The sequence below is a fragment of the Anarhichas minor genome, unplaced genomic scaffold (assembly GCF_050575085.1).
Source record: "Anarhichas minor isolate MPS153535 unplaced genomic scaffold, ASM5057508v1 ptg000014l, whole genome shotgun sequence".
NCBI classification, from domain to species: Eukaryota; Metazoa; Chordata; class Actinopteri; order Perciformes; family Anarhichadidae; genus Anarhichas; species Anarhichas minor.
This window is the reverse complement of record NW_027466460.1, coordinates 8,268,306-8,289,826: the sequence shown is the minus strand read 5'-3', so window position 1 is coordinate 8,289,826 and position 21,521 is coordinate 8,268,306. Positions and strand designations below refer to the sequence as shown.

The 21,521-nt window shown below is 40.0% G+C and overlaps 1 protein-coding gene across 2 annotated transcripts in view; it reads left to right on the top strand.

The window, feature by feature from the left end:
* Window positions 1-21,521, top strand: part of LOC142949592 (TBC domain-containing protein kinase-like protein) — a 39,446-nt gene that overhangs the window by 10,620 nt on the left and 7,305 nt on the right. The window contains exons 21-24 of one of the 2 annotated variants that reach the window (XM_076091321.1): window positions 1,200-1,236; window positions 4,892-5,053; window positions 11,891-12,063; window positions 20,458-20,621. In XM_076091321.1, the coding sequence (XP_075947436.1) occupies window positions 1,200-1,236; window positions 4,892-5,053; window positions 11,891-12,063; window positions 20,458-20,621 (536 nt within the window). Of the gene's footprint in view, window positions 1-1,199; window positions 1,237-4,891; window positions 5,054-11,890; window positions 12,064-20,457; window positions 20,622-21,521 lie in introns of those variants that run through there. The other variant, XM_076091322.1, reaches the window with a different exon arrangement.

Here is a 21,521-nt window from a genome sequence, read left to right as displayed (position 1 = left end):
GTGTGTAGAAAAACATGAAATTAGGAAAGATACTTTGGCTTGTTGCACAAATGTTACCTGTAGTTGTTGATGCTGTTATGATGCTGACTTCACATGTACTGCATGTACAGAGCTACCAGTATTGACTTGCCTTTCAAAGGAGACTTGATATCCTTGTTTTTGTTGGTAGGCCACGATGATATTGGAACAAGCTTTGTTGATACAGCTTTCATGTCTGATGTCAATCCCAGTAATTAGACTTTACAGACCATAAATCCCCTTTTCCTCTGTGAACTTCAGAGAACTCTCTAAACCGTTGTTTTACTGAGGAAACAAATCCATCGGCCCTAAAAGACCAAATGTCCCTGCAGTATAAAATGGATTTGCTTCCAATTTATGCAAACCAAAACATGGCTAGATTAATACAGTTTGTCTTTGGTAATCTTTGGAAATGTTGTGGTGTTCAAGGACTCGGTTCCAGTAATGCCTGACGCCATCGGCAGAGAGTCAGATTGCATGTGGCCAGCGGTTTGATTCCAGCCATTCTCAATTTGGCCACATCTGCTCCCCTGGGTCTGCCATTTACACCTACACTAATCCAATCTGGCTGGACTCGCAGTGAGCGGTTGAATTGAGACTCAGGGCGGTGGCTCTCTCTCTCTGCTGCTCATTACTCCTGGGCTCAGAAGAGGTCTACTGAACAGTCACCAGCTCCCACGCAATTAGCTATCGATTAACGTACTGACATGAGCTCCAGTATTCCTGCACATTCCGCTCCAGACCCGTTGCTACTGAATATTACAGAGCCTCAGCAATAGTGGCCAGCGATTGGCAGGTGTTATAACAGGTGGTTAATGGTGGAGTGTGTGTGTGTGCGGTCTTTAATTTTTATTTTATGCATTTCCTCCAGGGAAAGTGTAGAATGGAGAGAAAGGAAGATGGATGACAAGATGATTTGTATAATGAGATTCATTGTTGGCTTTCTCCCCATTGACCAATAACCAAACTCAGCAGTTTGCTCTTTATGGCCGTTTCTGTTTCTCAGAAGGCGTAGAGATGTGTGCTGCATGTCTTAGAGTCTATAGTGAGAAAGCAGTTCACTTATTTCATGTGAGCTCTCAGCTATTTTATTTGACGTACTGAATATTGCATACAAATGAATGCTTCATGATCTCATAAATGTGCTTACTGTATTCTTATCTCTTTTTCTTACCGCACAGCTTTATGCTATTCCATGGTTCCTGACCATGTTTACACGTAAGTAGCTTTTCCTTGTACTCACAATGTGGATATGATGTCACACTGAGCATAATCAAAAACTTTCAGAGGGTAATTTGAGTCTGCTTCATTTACAGTATGAATAAAAGAGACTGAAAAGGTCAGTGGGTCCAGTCTGGGCCAGATCTGTAGGTCTTTGTGTTTCTCTCCATGACCTTTATTGTAGCTGCTAATTAATTCCAGATCTGAAAGGAAAGGACTCGACCACTCAGCCCCACACTACCTCAGATTTGCACATTTTTCATTTATCCTCATTTAATATTTTTTCGAGGCTTTCAGCTGCATCTTGCAGTCTACATCAGTGGATAGAGTTTGCTCAGTTATCATTGATGATCTATAACAGGATACATGACATAAAAAACACATTTTCAGTTGATGGACTGAACTGATTTTGCAGCTAAGAGGCTTAAAAAGCAGTGGTGAAAAGTAACTGAATACATTAAATCAAGTACTGTCATTGTTTTTGGTACTTTTTGTTTTACTAATTTATTTCCATCTTCTGCTACTTCATACTTCTACTCCACTACATTTCCATCTACAGCTGGAGTGCTAGTTACTTTTCAGAGATGTTGCATTCAAAACATATGATGCATTGCTATTGATTAAACTACCCAAAAGTACTGTATATAAAGCAGATAAAATGCTCCTCAACCAACTCAACATTTAGGTATTTCTTATGTTAATGTATCAGTAATAATGATCCAATAATACAATCATTTATAATTAAACGCTGACTTGGGCCATTCTTATTGCCGATACTTATATACTGTACATTGTTAAATGCAGGGCATGTATTTTATCGTGTTGTACTTTTGGCTTATGAAAATTATTTGAATTATTCCTCTAATGGTCTTTTCTTGTAATGTAATGTGTCAGGTTGTTTTTGACATGCTGGTGGTGCGTATCACTGTTTTAAAAGAATTTCCCCAAAAGGCCAGGCAGAATTGGATGGTGCACTATACTGTAGTTTTTAAAAGGCAAAGGTCTTTTGTATGCAGGAACCAAATCTGACTAAGTGTCACGTCTCTGTGACTCTGACTAAGCAGAGTGGTAGGACTGAGCTGTAGACTTCACAGGATTATTGTGACGCTTCCTGTGGGCCAGTCTGCACGATTTAATGTGTCTAAGTACTGACTCGTAAGACCATTAACGCTCCAAGTTAGAAAAATAAAAACCAAATGTGCCTTTAGATATTGTAGGGAATACAGTATACTGTATAAGCCATTGTGAGTGTTGGTGTGGTTGTTATCGTACAGCTATTTCAAGGATATTGATCACATTGTCGTGATTTTACAGTCAGGTGAAAACACGCAGATAATGTATTCTAACCTTCAGTTCGCAAGAAGATTTTTGAGGTAACATTAAGACGGAGAAAAACAACATTATGTCGAGGTCCATGGGTAGAATGTGGCAGACAAAATCAATTCCAGGCGCTCTACTCCGGGATGGTAAAAATAAAAAGCCTTTAATAAATATTGATTTAAAACATTATAAAAATACACTCAAAACTCATCTGCGAACTTTCCTTCCTCAGGAGAACCTTTAGGAGGGCGTGATGTATTTTTATACCTTGTTATGCCCATATTTATTAAATATATATATTATTTCTTTTACGATCTTGAATGCCCTAAATTGGATTTTGTGTACCACATACTAATGAATGTCCTCCCTCTTTATATAACTTCAAGAGCAAATGTGGATGTAAGGGTCAAGATAACCACTACTGCTGCTAGTTTTGCCTCAAGATTTTTAACACTTTTACAAAAAAATAGCAAAAAGCTCATAAGGAACTTTTGGCAGATCAACTATGAGAAGATATGTCCATACATGCAACACTGGGCTTGTACAAAATAAGCAACCTATGTGAATCTTATAATGTTCAGCTTCGGTTGAGTTTTACAAGCTTGTATTTTGAGAGTGTAGATTCAATAGGGACAGCGTAGATTGTGATGTTAACATGGACTGCAATAGTTCGCATGGTGTTTATAATGTTTTGTCACTAGCCAGTATGTACAGGGAATAAATAAGAAATAGTTTCATCAAGTTAGTACCAGTTTAGGGGTCACTCATTACAATCAGGTAGCCAAATGATTTCAGTGCCCGCAGTTCTGTCATCATTTTTAGGTGCCGATGATGTTTCAAATCGAATTTGCTGAAGATGAGAAAATATTACAGATTCCAGCAATAATTGTTCGTTTCCTTGCATAATTTTGGAAACCTGTTGATTCCAATAAGCATAATGCACAGTAAGAGTCCTTTCACCTTCTGAGCTGCAGCAGAGGTACATTATACTGTAATGATTTTTGTATTATTGTTCTGCTGGTTCCTAGCATGCCATTTGTCAGTTGATGGCATATCTTATCTTCAGCAGGGCACATTTTGAGCACTGAAATATGAGCATATTAGCAAGGGTCACTGATCATTGTTACGAATTAAATAATGTGCAATTAACTTCTGTCTTCTAGATAGAGACCCATCATACGGTACAACTGTTTGAATAACTTTTTGCCTTCTCAATATTATTTTAGATAGCTGCACTTGAGCTAGTCTGCAGACTCATATAGACAGAACACAACCTATGATTTACATTAATTGTAGCCAAATTGATCTTCTTCAGCCCTTTGCAATGAGGTATTTGATTCTTCAGTCAAACACACACACACACACAAACACGCATACATACAGACCACTCCGGGGGCAGAGAGTGTGAGGTGTGACCCTTTTACCCCCTACCCCTTTTTCCTCCCCCCTGAGGCAGTGTGTGAGTCCAGTATTCAGGAGGTGTGCCCCTCTGACTGCTAATGTCCTCAATCCAATATGAGACAAGGTTGGAGGGTCATCCTCAATTCACAGAGACACACACACACACACACACTGCCTGTCAGTCACATCCTAGTCTGCTCAGCTGACTGCTAATGTGATGCAGACCCTCCGAGGCATTTTCTCACCACTCCTACACTCTCGGCCTCACCAAAGCCACATTCCACACTCGCACACACACATGCACACACACACACACACACACACACACACACACACACACACACACCTACTTCCCAGCATCCACCTTAACAAACCGCGGGATGATAGAAACAGGTGGACAGTTCTGGTTCTCATGCATAAATCTCAACAGAGAGGAAACATTATATTTTCGAAAAACTGAAAGTAATATCACTGAACTAATAACTGCAGTGGGACACATTATCAGGATGTGGTTTTAGTTGGCTTGAAATAACCTGTGCAGGTTCCTTGCTCTAAAGCTCCTCAGCCCCCTGATGTTCTTCCTGTCATTTTTCCACCACAACACCCACCTAAAACCATTTTTCCCAGCTGCCTCCCCCACATCAAATATCCCTCCAGGCAACCTTGCCATCGTACAATATTGCTTAGTGAGCTTCCCATTTTAAAGCCATAGAGCCATCTTAAGTAAATGCACTATGCACATGCAAATCACACTCATTATGTACAAACTGATTCCCCCTTTCTCTCTATGTGCGTGTTGCATTCTATTATATCCCGCTTGCAGCAGCCTATTGTGCATCCCTCGTGGGATTTGTCTTTTCAGGCACTCTGGTATTCAGTCATTTTGTAAAATCTCCCCTTTGTTGTGTTTATTTCTGTGCGCTCTTTTCAGATGTGTTTCCACTGCACAAGATCTTCCACCTGTGGGACACGCTGCTGCTGGGTAACTCCTCTTTCCCCTTCTGTATCGGCGTGGCCATATTGCAGCAGCTCAGGGACCGTCTCTTGGCCAATGGCTTCAATGAGTGCATCCTACTCTTCTCTGACCTGCCAGGTGAGAATATAAGCTGGCATATGCATCTTTGTAAATACTACGTCTTCCTTTTGTCCCTCTTGTCAAGTTTATTACATACTTGGGCTATCTGCCAAATATTACTTGGTAATAAACAACAACCTAACGGCATCTTTATTTACTTTCTGCATGCGTTAAGCAGTTGTACCTCTGCAGTTATATATGAGCAAGTGAAAATCACACTCTGCCATCCCCAAACCTTTCTAAACGGTTGTCCATCTTTGTGGGCAACTGCAGGAGGCAGAGACAGAGAACCAATGCTGATGTGTCTTGAGTTAATGTCATCCTCAAAGCAGGCAGCTCTGCTCTCCACCAAACACACTGCTTCCTTGATGTGCTCTAGGCATGTCACGCTCTGCTCTGCATCTGTCGAACAGTCAACCGCTGCACTCTGGGAATTGTCTTCCACAATAATCACAACCTCCACAGTAGAGTTCTCCAGCATCACTTTTAATCTTGATTCAAATCCATCGTTAGTCTGTGTAAACTGCTTAGCCACTAATATAAATTGTTGCTATTTGTTTTTTGCGGTGCTATATCAGTTGTGGGGCATCTAACCAGGGAGGGTAAGTGGCACCTTTTCAGCTCTGGACCACAAATGCAGGATTACTCCTGCAAGAGACGTAGATAAGACTCGCATACATAAAGCCCAGCGTTAGCATGGGGATGTGAGGCCAGCAGGCTGCCTGAAGCAACTATCTGCTTTGCCATTACTAACATACAGAGACATGTATTAAACATTGCACTTAACACATAATAAAATATAAAAAAATACATAAATAACTCCGCTTTATGGTTGTTAATCCAGTTGGTTTCAGTGCGTGGCAGGCAAGAGGAGTATTCCTGCCTCCTTTCTTAGGAGGGTCGACAAATCAATGAGGTATTCAGTGGGTTGATTCTGATAATACAAGCTTAATGGTAATGCATCTTATTAGCTTTGCTCTGTTGTTGTCATGCATTTGTTAAGTACTTCTAACAGAATGACCCCCCAGTCCGAGGGGCTTTTAACATGGCTTTTAAGGTGACACATTGCCCTGGGGACTTCGATGCTTTTGTCGACTATAATCTGCCTCACAGACTGAACACACACTGTGGAGACAGTAGTGTCTCTTAATACATGCCCTCTTTACGGCTCCTTTTCAGTTTCACAAAGACATTACTTCAGCAAAGTATCGGTGACATAAAATCAGAGAGCGGCATTCATAATGTATGTACCTCTCGCCTGGGGGATAGCTCAAAGAATTTCCTTTTAAAACTTTATTTCCCACTGCTGCTGAGCCCCTATTTTTTCTGGCTGAAAGGCAGAATGACATCGGGGTTTTAAAACCAACAGAGGCGGGGACGATTTGTCCAAAAGGCTTGCTGGAGCACTCTGTAAACTAAGGCCAACAGCCTCCCCTTCAGCCTAAATTCAGCGTTGCCGTACTTCACTGTGTTTTACTGTCCAACAGATTCATGTGATTGAGGCAGAAGGGAAAAGGAGAGCCAGTTCTCCTTATAAAGGTAAAATATGTTGGCCTAGAGCTGCAGTCGGCTTCTTTGGCAAGATTTCCTGAGATTGCCTACCGCTGCCAGCTCGTTTCTGTATATCACTTCCAGCCTTATTATCGCAGCTTGTGTACCTGGGTAGTGACAGTGTAGTATCTGGCAAACTATATTAAGAATGAATTCCGGGCTACAGACTGACCTCAATCTGTTTATTTAAGTTTCCAGCCATGTTCTAGTACACAAGATGGCATTATATAACTTGTTACAGACTGCTATATCCAAGTACAAAACAGTTCAGCACAATATTTATCACCCCTACTAAATGAGAGTAGAAGTCTTACTACTGTGGGTTTATAATCCTTGACTGTGCAGGGTTTATTTTTTAGACATGCTAGCAGAATGGCTTTAGTGATGGCAATGTTACTGTCTGTCTGTCGGCTGTTCCACCACCCTGGTCCAGACTCATTTTTTCAACAGCTAGTTGATGGATTGCCATGAAATTCCACACACGCATTCATGGTTCCCAAAGGATGAAGCCTACTGACGTCGGCGATCCCCTGATTTGTCTACTACTGTAACCATCAGCTCAAAATTTAGTTCAGCTTATGATGGAATTCCTGCAAAAACTAGTGACGTTCTCAGCCACATCAGCTGCACTTTATTTTTCGGGCTATATAACAACGACAACATGCTTAACTAAGATGGTGACCATGTTAATCATACTTCCACAGCAAAGTACCGCTTCACAGAGCTGCTAGTGTATCTGTGGACTTGTTCCTAACCCACCCATCTTAACAGGCTAAATATTTTTGATTGAGCATCCCAATTGTAGTGCATGTGATTCAATGCATAGTACATGAAAGTAAACATATAGTAGGTTTGGCAGTGTTAGATAATTGAGTTACAATAATAGACCTTGGCAGCCTTTGTTGGTTTTGGAGGTCAGTCTGTATTTGCTCTGCGTTACCACATTCATGCAGCTATGAGTACACAAAGCCACACACACACACACACACACACACACACACACTGAGTTATGATAGATATCTGGTGATTTGTGGTCCGCACCTGCTCCTTCCTGACATCAGGCGTGCAGAATTGATGTCCTCATACAACTGAGACTTCCATGAATTTGTTTCAGAGCAGAGTCCACATGCTTCACATGTGTGTAACAACAGAAACAGAGTGTGAAGCCAGAAAAACATGCCCTGATGCTGGCTGAACAGTATAAAAGAAGGACAATTGACTAAATCTAGTTAGTCAATCTTACAGCGAGAAATCAAATAGGATACAGCTGATTTTAAAGAGAAAGAATTAAAGATTTAATTTAAAACTGGTTTGGTACACACCATCATGGACATTTCTGTTAATTTCAGCCTGTACATGATGGGAGCCTGTATTTAGTGGTGATGACAGGTGGTGAAAAGGTACAGGAACATGCATATACATTTTGACTTAATCTAAGGTTCAGTGAAGTGGATGAACTTTACAAGATGCATAAGAAGGCTTGACATTTAGTTGCGAAATAAAAACAAGTCTCCTCTCCTTCTATTGCCGTCGGCAACTGTCGGAATAAAAGTTAACGGTCAAGATAACGTTACAGGACAGTGGCTCTTAAATGATTCAGACACACTCCTCTCTCTCCCTCCTGCTAGGCAGTAAATAGGGCCAGTGACAATCATTCTCAGTGACAAGCGTATTACACATAACACTAGGAAGTCTATACTTGCCAATATTTCAACGAAGAGAAGGAATCCAAATTTAAGGTAAGTGATGCAGACTATAAGGTCATGCTCCCACCACTGGTTTCGCAAGCTGTCAATACTTTCACTGGTATTTCACTCATCATCCTTCACACAACTTCCTCTTCACTAATGTGTTACTCAAGTCATTTTCGCTTTCTGGGCCATATACAAAGACTCAAATATTGCTGAATTATTTTTGTTAATACGTTTTATGAATGATTTCACACTCAGCATATCAGAGTCTGAAATCAAATGAAAAGTGAAACAGGTAAGACCTGTGCTGCAACATTTCGCCTTGGAGCCAGCAATTCATCTCAGCTGCCATTTGTTTGCAATTAATCTCATATTGTGATTCCCCCATTTGCTAAGTCTTGTAGCCTTGGGTAATCTATAACTTTCTCTTGTTTGGAGACTTCATTGATTCACAATAGACCAGAAAGGCTCTCCGGCTGACGGGAGCCGTGTGTTTACTGATGATGCAGCGGCATTTGCCTTCACGGGACATTAGCATCTGTCTCAATGAGCAGAGCTGGGCACAGAACCGATGAGCTCTAGTTATAGACGTTTAGCTCTGAGAAAAACAACCACGAGCTGCTGAAAGTGCTCGAGGCAACACGGCACACAGGGACACCTTGAAAACATCAGCAGAAGGAGAAGTAGAATATTGATGCTGAAGGTTTAGTGTTGGAAGTGGATGACAGATTTGGCATGACATATTTTCATTTGCATTTTGTGATTTGACTGATAGTGTACTCTGGGGCATTTTACCATTGGAGTACACATCAAATAATACTATTGCAGGCAGCCAGTATAGGACCTGGGTATCCTATCCATAATGTCCTGACAATATTTACCTGGGGCTGAATGTAGTAATTAGCTCAGCTTCACTCCAGCATTTGAGCTAAAGGTTGAACTATGTCTACAAATACTCAGACCTCAGAAGAGTTATTTCTGAGCTGCTTATTTTTCACTGTTAGCAAAGAGAAGTTCTGACTTGAAAATGACTGACACTGAGTGTTTTATGACATTCAGAACTGTAGCATTGAATTAATAATGTCATCAGGTAGTTTTTCTGAGGGGCTCCGGTGTGCAATCAACACATTCAGAAGACTGACAGGCTGCTTTTTTATTTAGTATACAAAATCCTTTGATTGGTGAACATGCCTTGAAAACAATAGTAATTATTTGTTTTTAACAATTCTTTGGCACTGCCATTCGCCCCCTCTCGCTCTCGCCACAATATCAAGGATCAGGATATGCATAGCAGTTTGTTTTAATGTTGTAATTCAAATTCAACAAAAGCAACCACAGTTGTGACTTCCCAAAGCATTTTCTTAAGTTTCAGTTTTAGGTTACTTGACTTAGTTTCCTGGGTAAATGTGTTGGATTAATGAGAACCACTTTGATTGATCACTGAAATGAGACTGCTCGTACTACTTCAGGGATGCATTCCAAGATTGGTACATGCACCCCTTAAAGACATGCAAATCCAATGCACATCATCCATCAAAGCAAACAACCAACAATTGGAAAACCCTCTCATGTCTACAAGTGGAATTTTGAAACGTAATCAACAACATGAATCGTTCCCTCACGGGTTGTCCAAAGTAATCATTGGTATACAGTATAACTAGATTAAAGATGGATGGATGAACAAACCTCTGGACAATAGATAATCAATTTCCATTCTCCCACCTTATGTTATCAATGTCATCGCGGTTTACAAATAAGGATCTATTCAAAAAGGGAGAAGGGGAATTGTCACCACCGATGGTTGGCTCTATAATCTGTGGATAATGTACAAAGTCATTTTCATGGTTCGTCTGTTGTACTGTGCAGGGTTGGTTGGATAATGCAACAGATTTTCACTTTGTGTTTTAATTTACTAAACCCTTTAATCTCCATTATTATCAGGTCTTTCTTCCTTTGCACCACAATCCAATTCCACAACCCCCCTGAGTTGCTCTTTACTAATCATTCTATTCTACTATTTGTGGCAACAAGTAACAGCCCACAATCAACACCTCTACATCATTACTGAAATGTAATTTTGCTTCCTAATATGTAAAGAAATGGCTCTTTAATGAAATTGGCTGCCTTGGATTTGCCCAGCTGAGCCCAGGACTTGTTAAAACCGCTATCAATCTCTTCCCCATTCCTGCCTCTTTTAGCTGGAGGAATGATTGCATGCAGCATTCGTCACCCTAGGGAGGGAAAATGCGTTTCCCTGAACTGCCTATGTGCCCGTCGTTGACCACCAGTGTGTTTTTCACTGGAATGAGCCTCGTAACCGAGTCTGTGAGGTCCTAGCCCATGAGAGCTGACAGACCCTAACCTTGACGTCGCTGTGGGACATAGAGTGGGGGAAAGACACATCTTTCATATAATTTTGCTGGAGCCTGGGCCAGGTGCAGGTCATACCAAGGAGCACTCATTAGGCAGACTTGCTTATTATCCACGAAAAAGGGGAGTGAAAGAGAGGATGTCAGTGTGAAAGAGTGTGAAGGAAAGAATTCCTAATTTACCCAAATCCTCGGCTAATCCAGTGAGTCCCTGTTCCCTAATCCTCTCTATTCTCAACGTGAGAAGCAGGAGAAAGATGGACACTGCTGGATAGGCATTAGGGGGAAAAGAAGAATATTTTTGCTCTGCCCTGAAAACCAATTTTAGAACAAGTGCTTAGATGAGGGACAGCAGCTAGACGATGACCAGTTATTATCTCAAAGAGCCACCGGCATTGACGATTGTTAATGCCAAGGTCAAGCTGCTCTCTTCTGCAACTAAACCTCCCACACTCCATTTACATATTATTGTATGCTTTATGGGAGGGAATCACATTTGTATTCATTCATTTTACTCTCTCACTCACAGCAGTTAAATAATTAGTGAAAGTAAAATGTTATCAGTGGTAATTGAAAATGCAGAGATCAGCAGAATACTCTCTGTTCTGAGTTTATTTAGGTTTTAAGTCAAAATGTCTTGGTAACTATTTAATAGGTTGCCATTAGATCTGGTACGGGTGTTCCCCTCAGGGTGAATTGTAATTGCTTGAGCTTCCCTCTAGTGCCACCATTTAGCTCACAATGTTTATCTGTCTAATATATTAGTTTATCAGCACTCTTATCAGCTTCAGTTGTACTTTGTATTTCGTGCTACTTCGCAAACGTTAGCATGCTAACACACTGAACTAAAATGGTGAATAATTAAAAATGATAACAGCTAAACATCAATATGTTAGCATTGTTGTTGTGAACATTTAGCCCAAAGCACTACTGTACAAGTACAGCCTTGCAGAGCCCCTAGCATGACTGCAGACGCTTGCTGTGAAGTAAAAAAGCTGCTGTTTTCACCCATGGCGGCTAATTTCCACCTAAAGATCCATGTTCGCTGGCTTAGTTGGGTAAACATAAAAAACATGTTGTTTTTCAGTGATTTCATAATAATTGGGTGTAGAGTAATAAAGGCATTTCATTAAAAAAAAGGCGATATGAAGGCTGCTCTATTGTTTATGACTTTGCTCATAGGTGGCATTATCATCAACATTGGCAAGTAGCATTTTCATATTACTCTTCTTTTTGCTGCACAGAAATTGACATTGAGCGCTGTGTTCGTGAATCCATCAACCTCTTCTGCTGGACTCCAAAGAGTGCTACGTATCGACAACATGCTCAGCCACCAAAGGCCGCTGGTGACATTGGCTTTGGGAAAGCAGCAACATACTACTCGTCTGACTACCAGGACATGCCCAAGACAGACCTGGTGAGTTGAATGAATTAAGTTGAATCTTTTCTTCACAGGTTGTGAACTGATTTTCCTTATTATCGCCGTAGTATCTCCAACTTTTACTGTCAGTGACTGTTGAGGTTAAGCCACAGTGACCCAGGAGGGAGTCTTCTTTTGTTTGCCCTTAGCTGGTGTTTTTTTCTGTGATTTGTTTTTATGCTGTATCCGTTATTACAGTACAAATGAAGTCTTTGTTTCTAACGTCTGGTATCTGAGACAATGAGCTGTCTCTTTCAACACACTTTGAATATTCAAGGCCTCGAAATGACACAACACAGGTTTCAATGAAATTATATGTTAGAGACAGAGTGAGACTGGACTTTTTACAGGAATTCAATTCATCATATACATCTGCTGATATGCTGCAAAATCTATATCTTAACATACAGGTGACATAATGGTCTTGGTAATAACATAGTTGTATTAATGGGGTAATGTTTTGGTAATTTCAGAGGTATTCGTTTGTTAAGAACAATGAAAATATCTTGGTAATATGGATTCATTTTATATATTTGAATACCAATAATGGGAAAAACATCTCCCATCTCTCGGGTAATAATGGGGCAGTAAGTACAGGCTAAGAATCTGCTCAAAATACAAGGTTTTATCTGGTAATATTCTCTTATAAGCAAATCTGTGTACAATCTTACTGTCTAAATTTGAGCTGATGCAATCACAGAGTAATACCATGTAATAAGTTGAGGTTTTGATGAAGACAGCATAATAACAGGTTAATATGCTTGTTAATATTGAGGTAATGTTTACCCTCATGTTTAATGTTTTAATAGTAAAAAGTAATAGAGATCGCTATCAACAATTACCACAAAATAATGCAGATATTATATTCTAATTCTACTGTAATGCTGTCAAAATTAAATTTCAAATTCACTGATCAGTGATTTGAAATATAAATATCAGCCAAACATTTATTGTGTCTTTACATAGTCAGCATGAGCAATCTTAATACAAGGCTGCCAGATCTTTTTCTTCTTATTTAGTGCCACTCATACAGACTCGCACTGATGGGTTATTTATAAAAGGTTTAATAAATGTGTATCATCACCAGCTGATTTTAAATTGGAAGGTAGAGTTTGCTTGTGAAATATTTGTCAGCTTTCTTCAGACTGTTGCCATTCAGTTTTTAAATTCTTGCTACTTGGACCCACTTTCTGATTTGCACAAGGAGTGACTCACGGCAAATTACCCAACACCTGATTGTAGAACAGTGCAGTGACCCAAGTAGGCATGTTAAGCTGTATTGATTATTTATTTTACAGTTTAATGCTCGATACAGAACATGACAACCCCAGTCTTTAACTCCCAAAGTGGCCAAATATTGATTTGTTTTTAAATGCATACTCTTAACAAATACAAACAAAATATACAAAATATCTCTGTTGTAGCAATTATTAAAATAGGGTTATAAATGTCTTTGCATTAAACAAAATACATTGCATTAAATTTGATTCGTTTGGCAGATGCTTTTATCAAAAGTCCATTCAGTGTGAGATGTCCATCCCTCCTATAGAAATACAGATATATGTGCAAATAGAAATAAAAACATAGCAACATTTTTTTAAAGCTACTGTGAAGAACTGGTCATGAAACAGTCTGAATTTCATATCGATGCCTCTATAAGTCAACAAGACCATCATGGTGAAGATTGGCTTGTACTAAATAGTTGCTGCTTGACATCAATGCCACCGGGTCCGATTTCGCACAAAATCAGATAAAAATCATGCAAACCAGCCCGACAAAAACCAGCCCGCCACGGACTGATTCAGATCAGGTTTCGCTGCAGCCTTTGACCTGCAGTCAGAAACTTTGGAATTAGAAGAACTCAGCGCCCAGCAGCAGCAGCGTCTCCTCCTCCCACGGCCAGGCGTAGAGCTTTGCTTTGCTGCTCCGCTGGTCCCTGCTGGGAGCCAAACCCAACACCGCACTGCTGGAGACCCAGGCCGTGTTGCTGGGTCCGCTGGAGAGAAGGGAGGCACAGGAGAACCAGAACCAGGACTGTGCAGAGCAGACTGTTGGATCCTGCTCCAGTAAAATTATAGGTTTTCTAAAAGGACTCTGGTGCTTGGAAATTATCCCACCTTTGTCCATAGGGAACCCCAAAATTGAACACAAAATGAAAGTTCCTTGTAGCAGCTTTAAACAAACCCGCATAAAGGTGTTCATACTTAGTTTAAGGAGTATTCATTGATTTGATGCGTTCTTTCACACATCTATTGTCTTTGTTTAGTTTTTGTGGCGCAGCTCTGTTTGCCTTTCACACCTGACTGAATTGTGTTCAGAAAGCTCACAAACACTCTTGTCAGCCCCTATCTGCTGTGTGCCCAAGTGATTGCTGTAATCTTTCTCATTCAGCCAAAGCTGAATGAGAAATGGGTGGGAGGTGGCATTGATCCATGGCCACATCTATCTGCACCTCCTGTCTTCGTCTGAAAACATTCAGGCAGTAACGCACTTTGAAATGACACTCTCATCACTAGACTGTCCACAGACACACACACATACATACAGTACACACAACGCTAATTGCACAGTACGACTGTGGAAAAGACATCCAGGAATTAGGAATCTGAATGTTGATATAGAAATTCTTTGCTCATTTCTCATTATTAAACATGTCAGCACATATTACGCCTAGACTTGAAGACTGCTGACTCTACGAAAATCTGATGAGTCACTTGACTTTCTCAGCTGAAGCCTGGTTAGGTTTGCATCGTGTGTGAAATGCTGCAAGATGAGACTGTAGCAACAGCAAATGAAGTCACATCTATCAACATGCAGTCCCTCCCTTTTCAGTTGCCCCTATAAAATCAATCCGAAGATGACTTGAAAGATATCTTTTCTCGAGATTAAAAGGTGCTATTTACACACACGCACAGACTGTTGGTTCACACAAACTAACAGTAAACCAGTTACACTGTATGTTGCCATGTGTTCAATGTAGGTCCATGTTTGCTTTTGGAGTGCATGTCAACAGGACACATTATCCAAACAGTTTGGAATCATCTCGGACAGGGAATTGTTTAATATCTCATATTACCTTAAGGTAAAATTTGTATTGTATTTTTGTACAAAGCAAAGACTGTGGATTATTTACCCCTCATCACTTACATTGAAAATGCTTTAAGAAGGGATCCTCTTTTATTAGGGCCAGTATGGACAAGTTTTAATCTAAGAAAGATTGTTTGAAGAAAGACTTGAAAAGATGTGAATCTATCCTGTAGGCTAAGATTTAATGGGAAAGATGGAATAAAAAAAAAAACAATACTCAGTGGTGGAACTACAGTTACAGTATACAGTGAATTCTGACTTTTTCTGTGGTTCTCCACGATGTCTTGACTAACTGAATATTGTAAAAATTGTTATGGCTGATCCGGTACAGATGCTTATATGGTATGTTTGTGTTGCATGCTGCCCTATCACCCTCCTCTCTGGTAAGAGAGCAGGAGTCTTTGTCAGCAGATTCTCCGCCCTCGTAGTGAAGAGAAATCCATCTCACTGGACAGCTGCTGTCCACTCAGCTTGGTCTGAGTGAGTGAATCGGAGAAAACAGGCTCTCCTTCTCTGTTCTCTGAGCCACTAATAAGACAATCTAAACATAGCAAAACAAATACAAAAGACGCCCTGCACTTGAACCATTCATTAAATTGTTGACTTTGTCTCATCAATCGTTGACATATATTTAGTTCTTCTCCAGTGAGTTGATCAAGTTTGGTGGTCTCCCTAATTCTCAAATTGCTTATTGAGAATGGCGTTCACATGCAGATTTATGGACGACTGCTTGCATGGGAGTGTCGCTCAGATGTATAAGTTGTCCATCTCAAAAAGAGGATGGTATTATTATTGGCTAGAAGGTTATGCTTAACATTGGTAGTTTTGAGAAATGAAAAGAAACAAATGCGGTACAGTTCACAGGAGGTTATAGTTGAGAACATTGTCATGTAACAGCTGGCAGAGCTCGTTTTTCAATGATTGAGCGAATGGATGTCCATAATGCTTCCTGGTTCCAATTATTCAGAACTTGTGCACCACATGAACATTTAAAACTGTGAGCAAATGGAGCATCTTCAATTAGGTAGGATAATCTATACCAGATTTGAGTTGAATGGGTAAAGAAATTAAGTTTTCACTGACTAAGACCAAGACACAATCACGAAAACACCTGTATAATATACACCATATGATGCAATCTAATACAACATCTCTGCAATACATTGTAGCATTTTGAAGCCTATTATATAAAGTTTAGTTGACAATATGACATATTTCAACCATTAGAAACATTTCACAATATTATACACATTACAGAAACGGCCATAGAATTTAATGAATGCCTCTCTGACACATTGTCAACAGACTCTGAACTATAAAGGCTTCACAAAGCTGGGATTTATTTCAGGGTGTCATAAAGTTTTGGATTGCATTACACGTTACTGTGTCTGCACCCGTTTTATTTCCAGTTATTAAAAGCTTAATCATAAGTAAACTCTACAACGTATTTCAGTGATACATCTTTCAAGTAAAGCTAATACTGCTCTTCAAAGCCATCAATATTTCAGCTAGAGTGCTGTACATACATACTGTACAATTTGAAAGGTTTTTAGTTGCCTTACGATTTCATTCGTCTGTAATGAACACATGACTAAAATTCTAAGTCATCAAACATAAGTGTAAAACAAGTTGCTTATACAACAGTAAAGCAGCATTATATTTAGATCTACTGTAACTCTGTGGTCAAAGTGTGCATCTGGTCTCAAATTCTGTCTTTTGTCAGCAAAAAGAGAAGCACTTTCATTAGAGGAGGCTGCTTTTTCTCAAAAGAAATCATTCATGTCTGAGCAATAGTGGTAACTGCTGTGTGGCCAGAATTAAAACAGGAAAATGGTGTGTGTTTATGTGCATGTGAAGCTGCTGTGAGGGGTATGTGTTGTCAGCGTTTCGCTCAGATCGTGGCCTCAATTATGCTCTTCTTCTCTTCTGTTCTTGTCTGACTGCAGACTTGGCAGATACAATGTGTTTGTGTGCTTTAGAAGTGATGCTCAAACACCACAAACTGTGATGTTTGATATGTGAAAACCTCAGTACACTAACCATCACGCAGTGTGAAGGCTCTTTAAATGAGTCTTTAACCTTGTCATCAAGCTTTATCCCAGCTGAACAACCCCATGGTTACCAGTTCAATATGTTAAGTGATTGGGTTTCTTTTGGCAACTGTGGACCACGAGCATTTGTGAGTAGACGCACACACACAAACCACTGCAGAGGATTTGTGTCTGCTTATCAGTAGCTCCAGTTTAGCCTCATCACTGTCAGGCCAGTGAAATGCAAAAGTGTCATTAAGCCATTTTCAGCTGGCACACACTGCTCTTCCTGACATTTCAGTCACCACAGAGTGCTCCGTCAGCCACAGGCAATGACAGGCTGCATATTTTTGCCTGTTTCTGTCACATGATATGGATACATTCATGTGTAGTAAGGGAGAGACATATTTCTTTTTTTTTACTAAAGTAGATCTATAGGTGTTGCAACTCATCAATTGCTGCACACTGAAGATGTGCATATAGATGAGCTCAGCCAAGCAACTGAGCCCGTTTTACTCAATGGAGATGTCCGAAGTCCTTATGCACTTTCACAAACAACACAACCCAGTTGGGTAGAGCAGTCAACAGCTTACCACTGTCAGTTATGCCAAACCCAAAACAGCACTGACTGCTGTGTCAGCAGATCACTTTCACAGGGTTTGGACTCAGGACGTCCGAGTAGAACTGTTGCTCCTAAATGTTGAATCAGCCAGAATGTTCACAATGTTGGCTGAACACCCATCAACCAGTTATTTTCTAGTGCTGTGCATAGAAACGATTTGCATTTTCTGCAGTGTTGTGTTTGTACCTGCAAGAAAGCCCCATGCACCACTGCTCCGGGGATTAGATGGTACGTGATAGTCAACAGGACTTGCTGTAATCATTGCTTATCACGGCAGAAAGTCCTGCCAGCTCCGTAGGTTAAGACCCAGCGGAACACTTGCATCGTTTCACATTGGATGGAGAGATTGGTGCAACTGTGTTCTCTTTGAATTTTGATTTTAATTCATCTTGTGGAAGTTTTAACAACCAAGTACAAGTTACATTTGAAATGAATAAACTCCACTTCCCAGTATAGGTTTAAGTGCTATCTGGAAAGCTTCCCTGTTTTTGAAAGGAACTCGCATGGTACCTGGTTCCCGTGTAATTGAACCGTGATCTTCTCATCTCTGGGTTTGTGCAGCAAAAATGTAAAACAATGCTAAAAGCAGGGATTTAAAGCTGGTATTCTTAATGTTTTAGTACATGTGTTTACTGTGACAGCATGTGAATTTACTAAAATGTATTCTACTTACTTACTATTAACCACATTATTTTATCACTCGAGCATGTGAATTGATTTCTAAGATCAATGACTACCTGCATTGTTTTCCTTCAGCCTTCTTTGCCAATAGAGCTGACCATACAATGCAGTGCAGTCATGGTTTTTCAATAACTTCCTGCTCACATTTTGCTCAAATTTCACTTTTTTTTAAGACATAGGGCATCTGACATCTCAAAGAGTTTATTTACATTAATCATGCAACCAGACATCCTTCATTTTTCTGATACTTAACATCATTTTAAATGTATGTACTGTATTAAGTAGTTAATTTGCAATTGTATAGTTGTGCTGGATTAATGTGATGGTATTAATATGTTGATGTGTGCTTGTAAAAGTCTCCCTTTATAAATGTTAGTGTGATAGATAGAGACTATGTAATGGTGTTGCTGCATTTATATTAATGTTTTTAGTGTCTGGTGACTCTTGCCGAGGGACTGCAGATGGAAATTAGCTAATGGCTTATTCTGGCATCAATCATCTATTTGTGAATGGTCCAATGATAAAGAATACAACATAATGATAACAAAAACAGAGAGCACATTGATTGGTAGGTAGATGCATAAAATGTCAAGACTTCTGTTAAATCCAAGTCATGAATTACTTTACGGTTGGTTTCAATTTGTAGGCTTGTCTCCACAGGCAGGTTTTTCTGAGCAGGTGTGTTCAGTCACACCCTGGTTTACTCCCAAGTTGAACTAACACTTTTATTTTGCCTGTCACAGTTCCCTGGTCCTGTACAAGTGGCCTGCTATTGGCCTTTAACAAATTAGACGTACTTCCCTGCCTGTAACACTATCACCATGTCTTATTACGATTCCATTCTAAAGGGCTATTTGAGACATGTTGTCATTGTGACACAGAGGTGTTGATTCAACTTCTTGGTCATTTTGTGTCTGTATGTGTGTCACATGCATGGTTTAATGCTGTGTTTTGTAGTGGTAGTGGGCTATTATTGAAATGGCACTATTTGCAACAGAAAATACAATGTAGTTAATGAGTGTAGCCATTGTTTTGTCCCCAACCACTAACTAAATTGGGGGCATGAGGAATCAGGACCTTGGTGACTTCACCTTTGTTCCAATTTCCTGGTGGAAACCTCGACTTTGTAATGTGTTTCTGATTATTAGAAATACAAACACCACTCCTCAAATCTCTTCCATTTTGCAATTCTGACTCTGTTTTGGGGATTCAGGATTTAAAGGTACTCACTCAAATGCACAGAATTGTTTAATTAAAACCTTTTTCCAGAGGAAATTCATATTAAAATCCTTTCTGGACTCACAGATGTTTCTGACTGCTACACTGTTGGTTGGATGGATTGTTCAGCTAGCCAATGGAGTTAATGCTTTCAAACATTATATTTCATGGATGGCAGAGTTTTGGCACTAAACCTACTCAACATGCAGTTGGCCCTTCTCTGTTCTGTAAATTGCTTTCATACAGTGTGCTGACCAAACTGTTTAATGACCAGTCATTATCACAATGCATTTGTTTGTTGAAAATAAATGATCAGTATACTCCTTTTTTCACATTTAATGCTTAGAATGACTTCAGGGCATCTGGGAATCATAGAGGTATTACACTTGCTCACCATTGCAGCCACGCCTTTGGCTCAGTGCTTTAATAAACCTATTTGTCAGTGCACATGGAAACTGGCAACCGTGTTCTGGTCACTGCAGCTGGTTGTCTGTGGTGCTCTCTGACCTGTGGGTTAGTTTGACAAACTGTTTAAAAGGACGGTGTTAAATATTTCAAAAATACAGAAAGAATTTACTTAATATAAAAGGCATTCAGGCCTAATCACTGGTTTTTCGATTTTTAAGAAGCAACAATATCCAAATTTAAACTATTCTTTCTGTCTCTCGAGTAATTTTACAATAATTACTTATTACTGCACTACACTTTTCTCCTTCTTCATATGATCTCCTGTTCCTTTTTCTTTTTTTGTAGTCCCGGGATCCTCTGGCGCTGTGTGACCTGAAAGCAGAAGTATCCCCGAGGATCTCGGCCGAGGACCTAATCGACCTGTGTGAGCTGTCATTGGCCGGGCCCACCAAAAGGACCAAAGCCGGCAAGCCCAAAATCATTGCTGTTGACATCCGTACTGTCGAGGAGTATCCTTACCATTTCTGAACTTTTACCGGCCAGTCCGTTAAATGCTGTCATTTTAACATTCAAATACATTGTACAATCTTTCTCTGCTGAGGCACATCAGGAAATGGTGCACGCAGACTGGAGCTTGTTTGAACAACCTTGGATTGTGTCCAACAAAGCAAGAACAAGAAATGATCTGCTGACAAATTATTGCCAATTTCAGATAAGGTTGTTCTGAGTAGAATTTACGTCAGCAAACCTCCAACTTGACGTTTTCTGTTACTTAAGGGAGGGTTATAATTATTCAATTCTCACTCCGCTGAGATGCAACCCAGCTGAGTGTAGTTTTGAGTGCCATGTTATACTAGAAAAGATGGGTCCTACAACATGCTGTCCGACCACATCAGGAATCAAAAGTGTTTATAGTTGTTCCGAAAGGCTACACATGAAGGTCGAGTGAAAAGCTGGCTGTCGGGTGAGCGGAGGGAGATGCAATAACCGCCTGTACTTTCAGACAGTCTCTCCTGGAAGACATTCATAGTGTTGCACTAGTTTGTACGCATGAAAAGTGACAGAAATTGTTGTGTAAGGAATGAAAAAAGAGAGCTAGAGAGAAGGAACTGGGTGTGAGTGTCAGATTGTTGACGTCCGAAAGTTGCCAAACACAGGGCCCCCCCCCAATTGTGACAGCACTTTTGCAGAAGTATATTGGCAAATTTTTTTTGTATAGCGTGGAAAGTGTTGTAATTCTAAGCAGTTTGAGCTAGTAGAATCATTATTGAACAATACCATCACTTCTTTACAAACACTTTTAAAAGAACCATATAGCAAAAGTCTTTTGTCTTGTGCAGTCTAGTAGGCAACAGGACAAGATTTTGGCATCAGAGGCGTTCTGGTTTCAGTTTGTAGTTCTAGTAGCA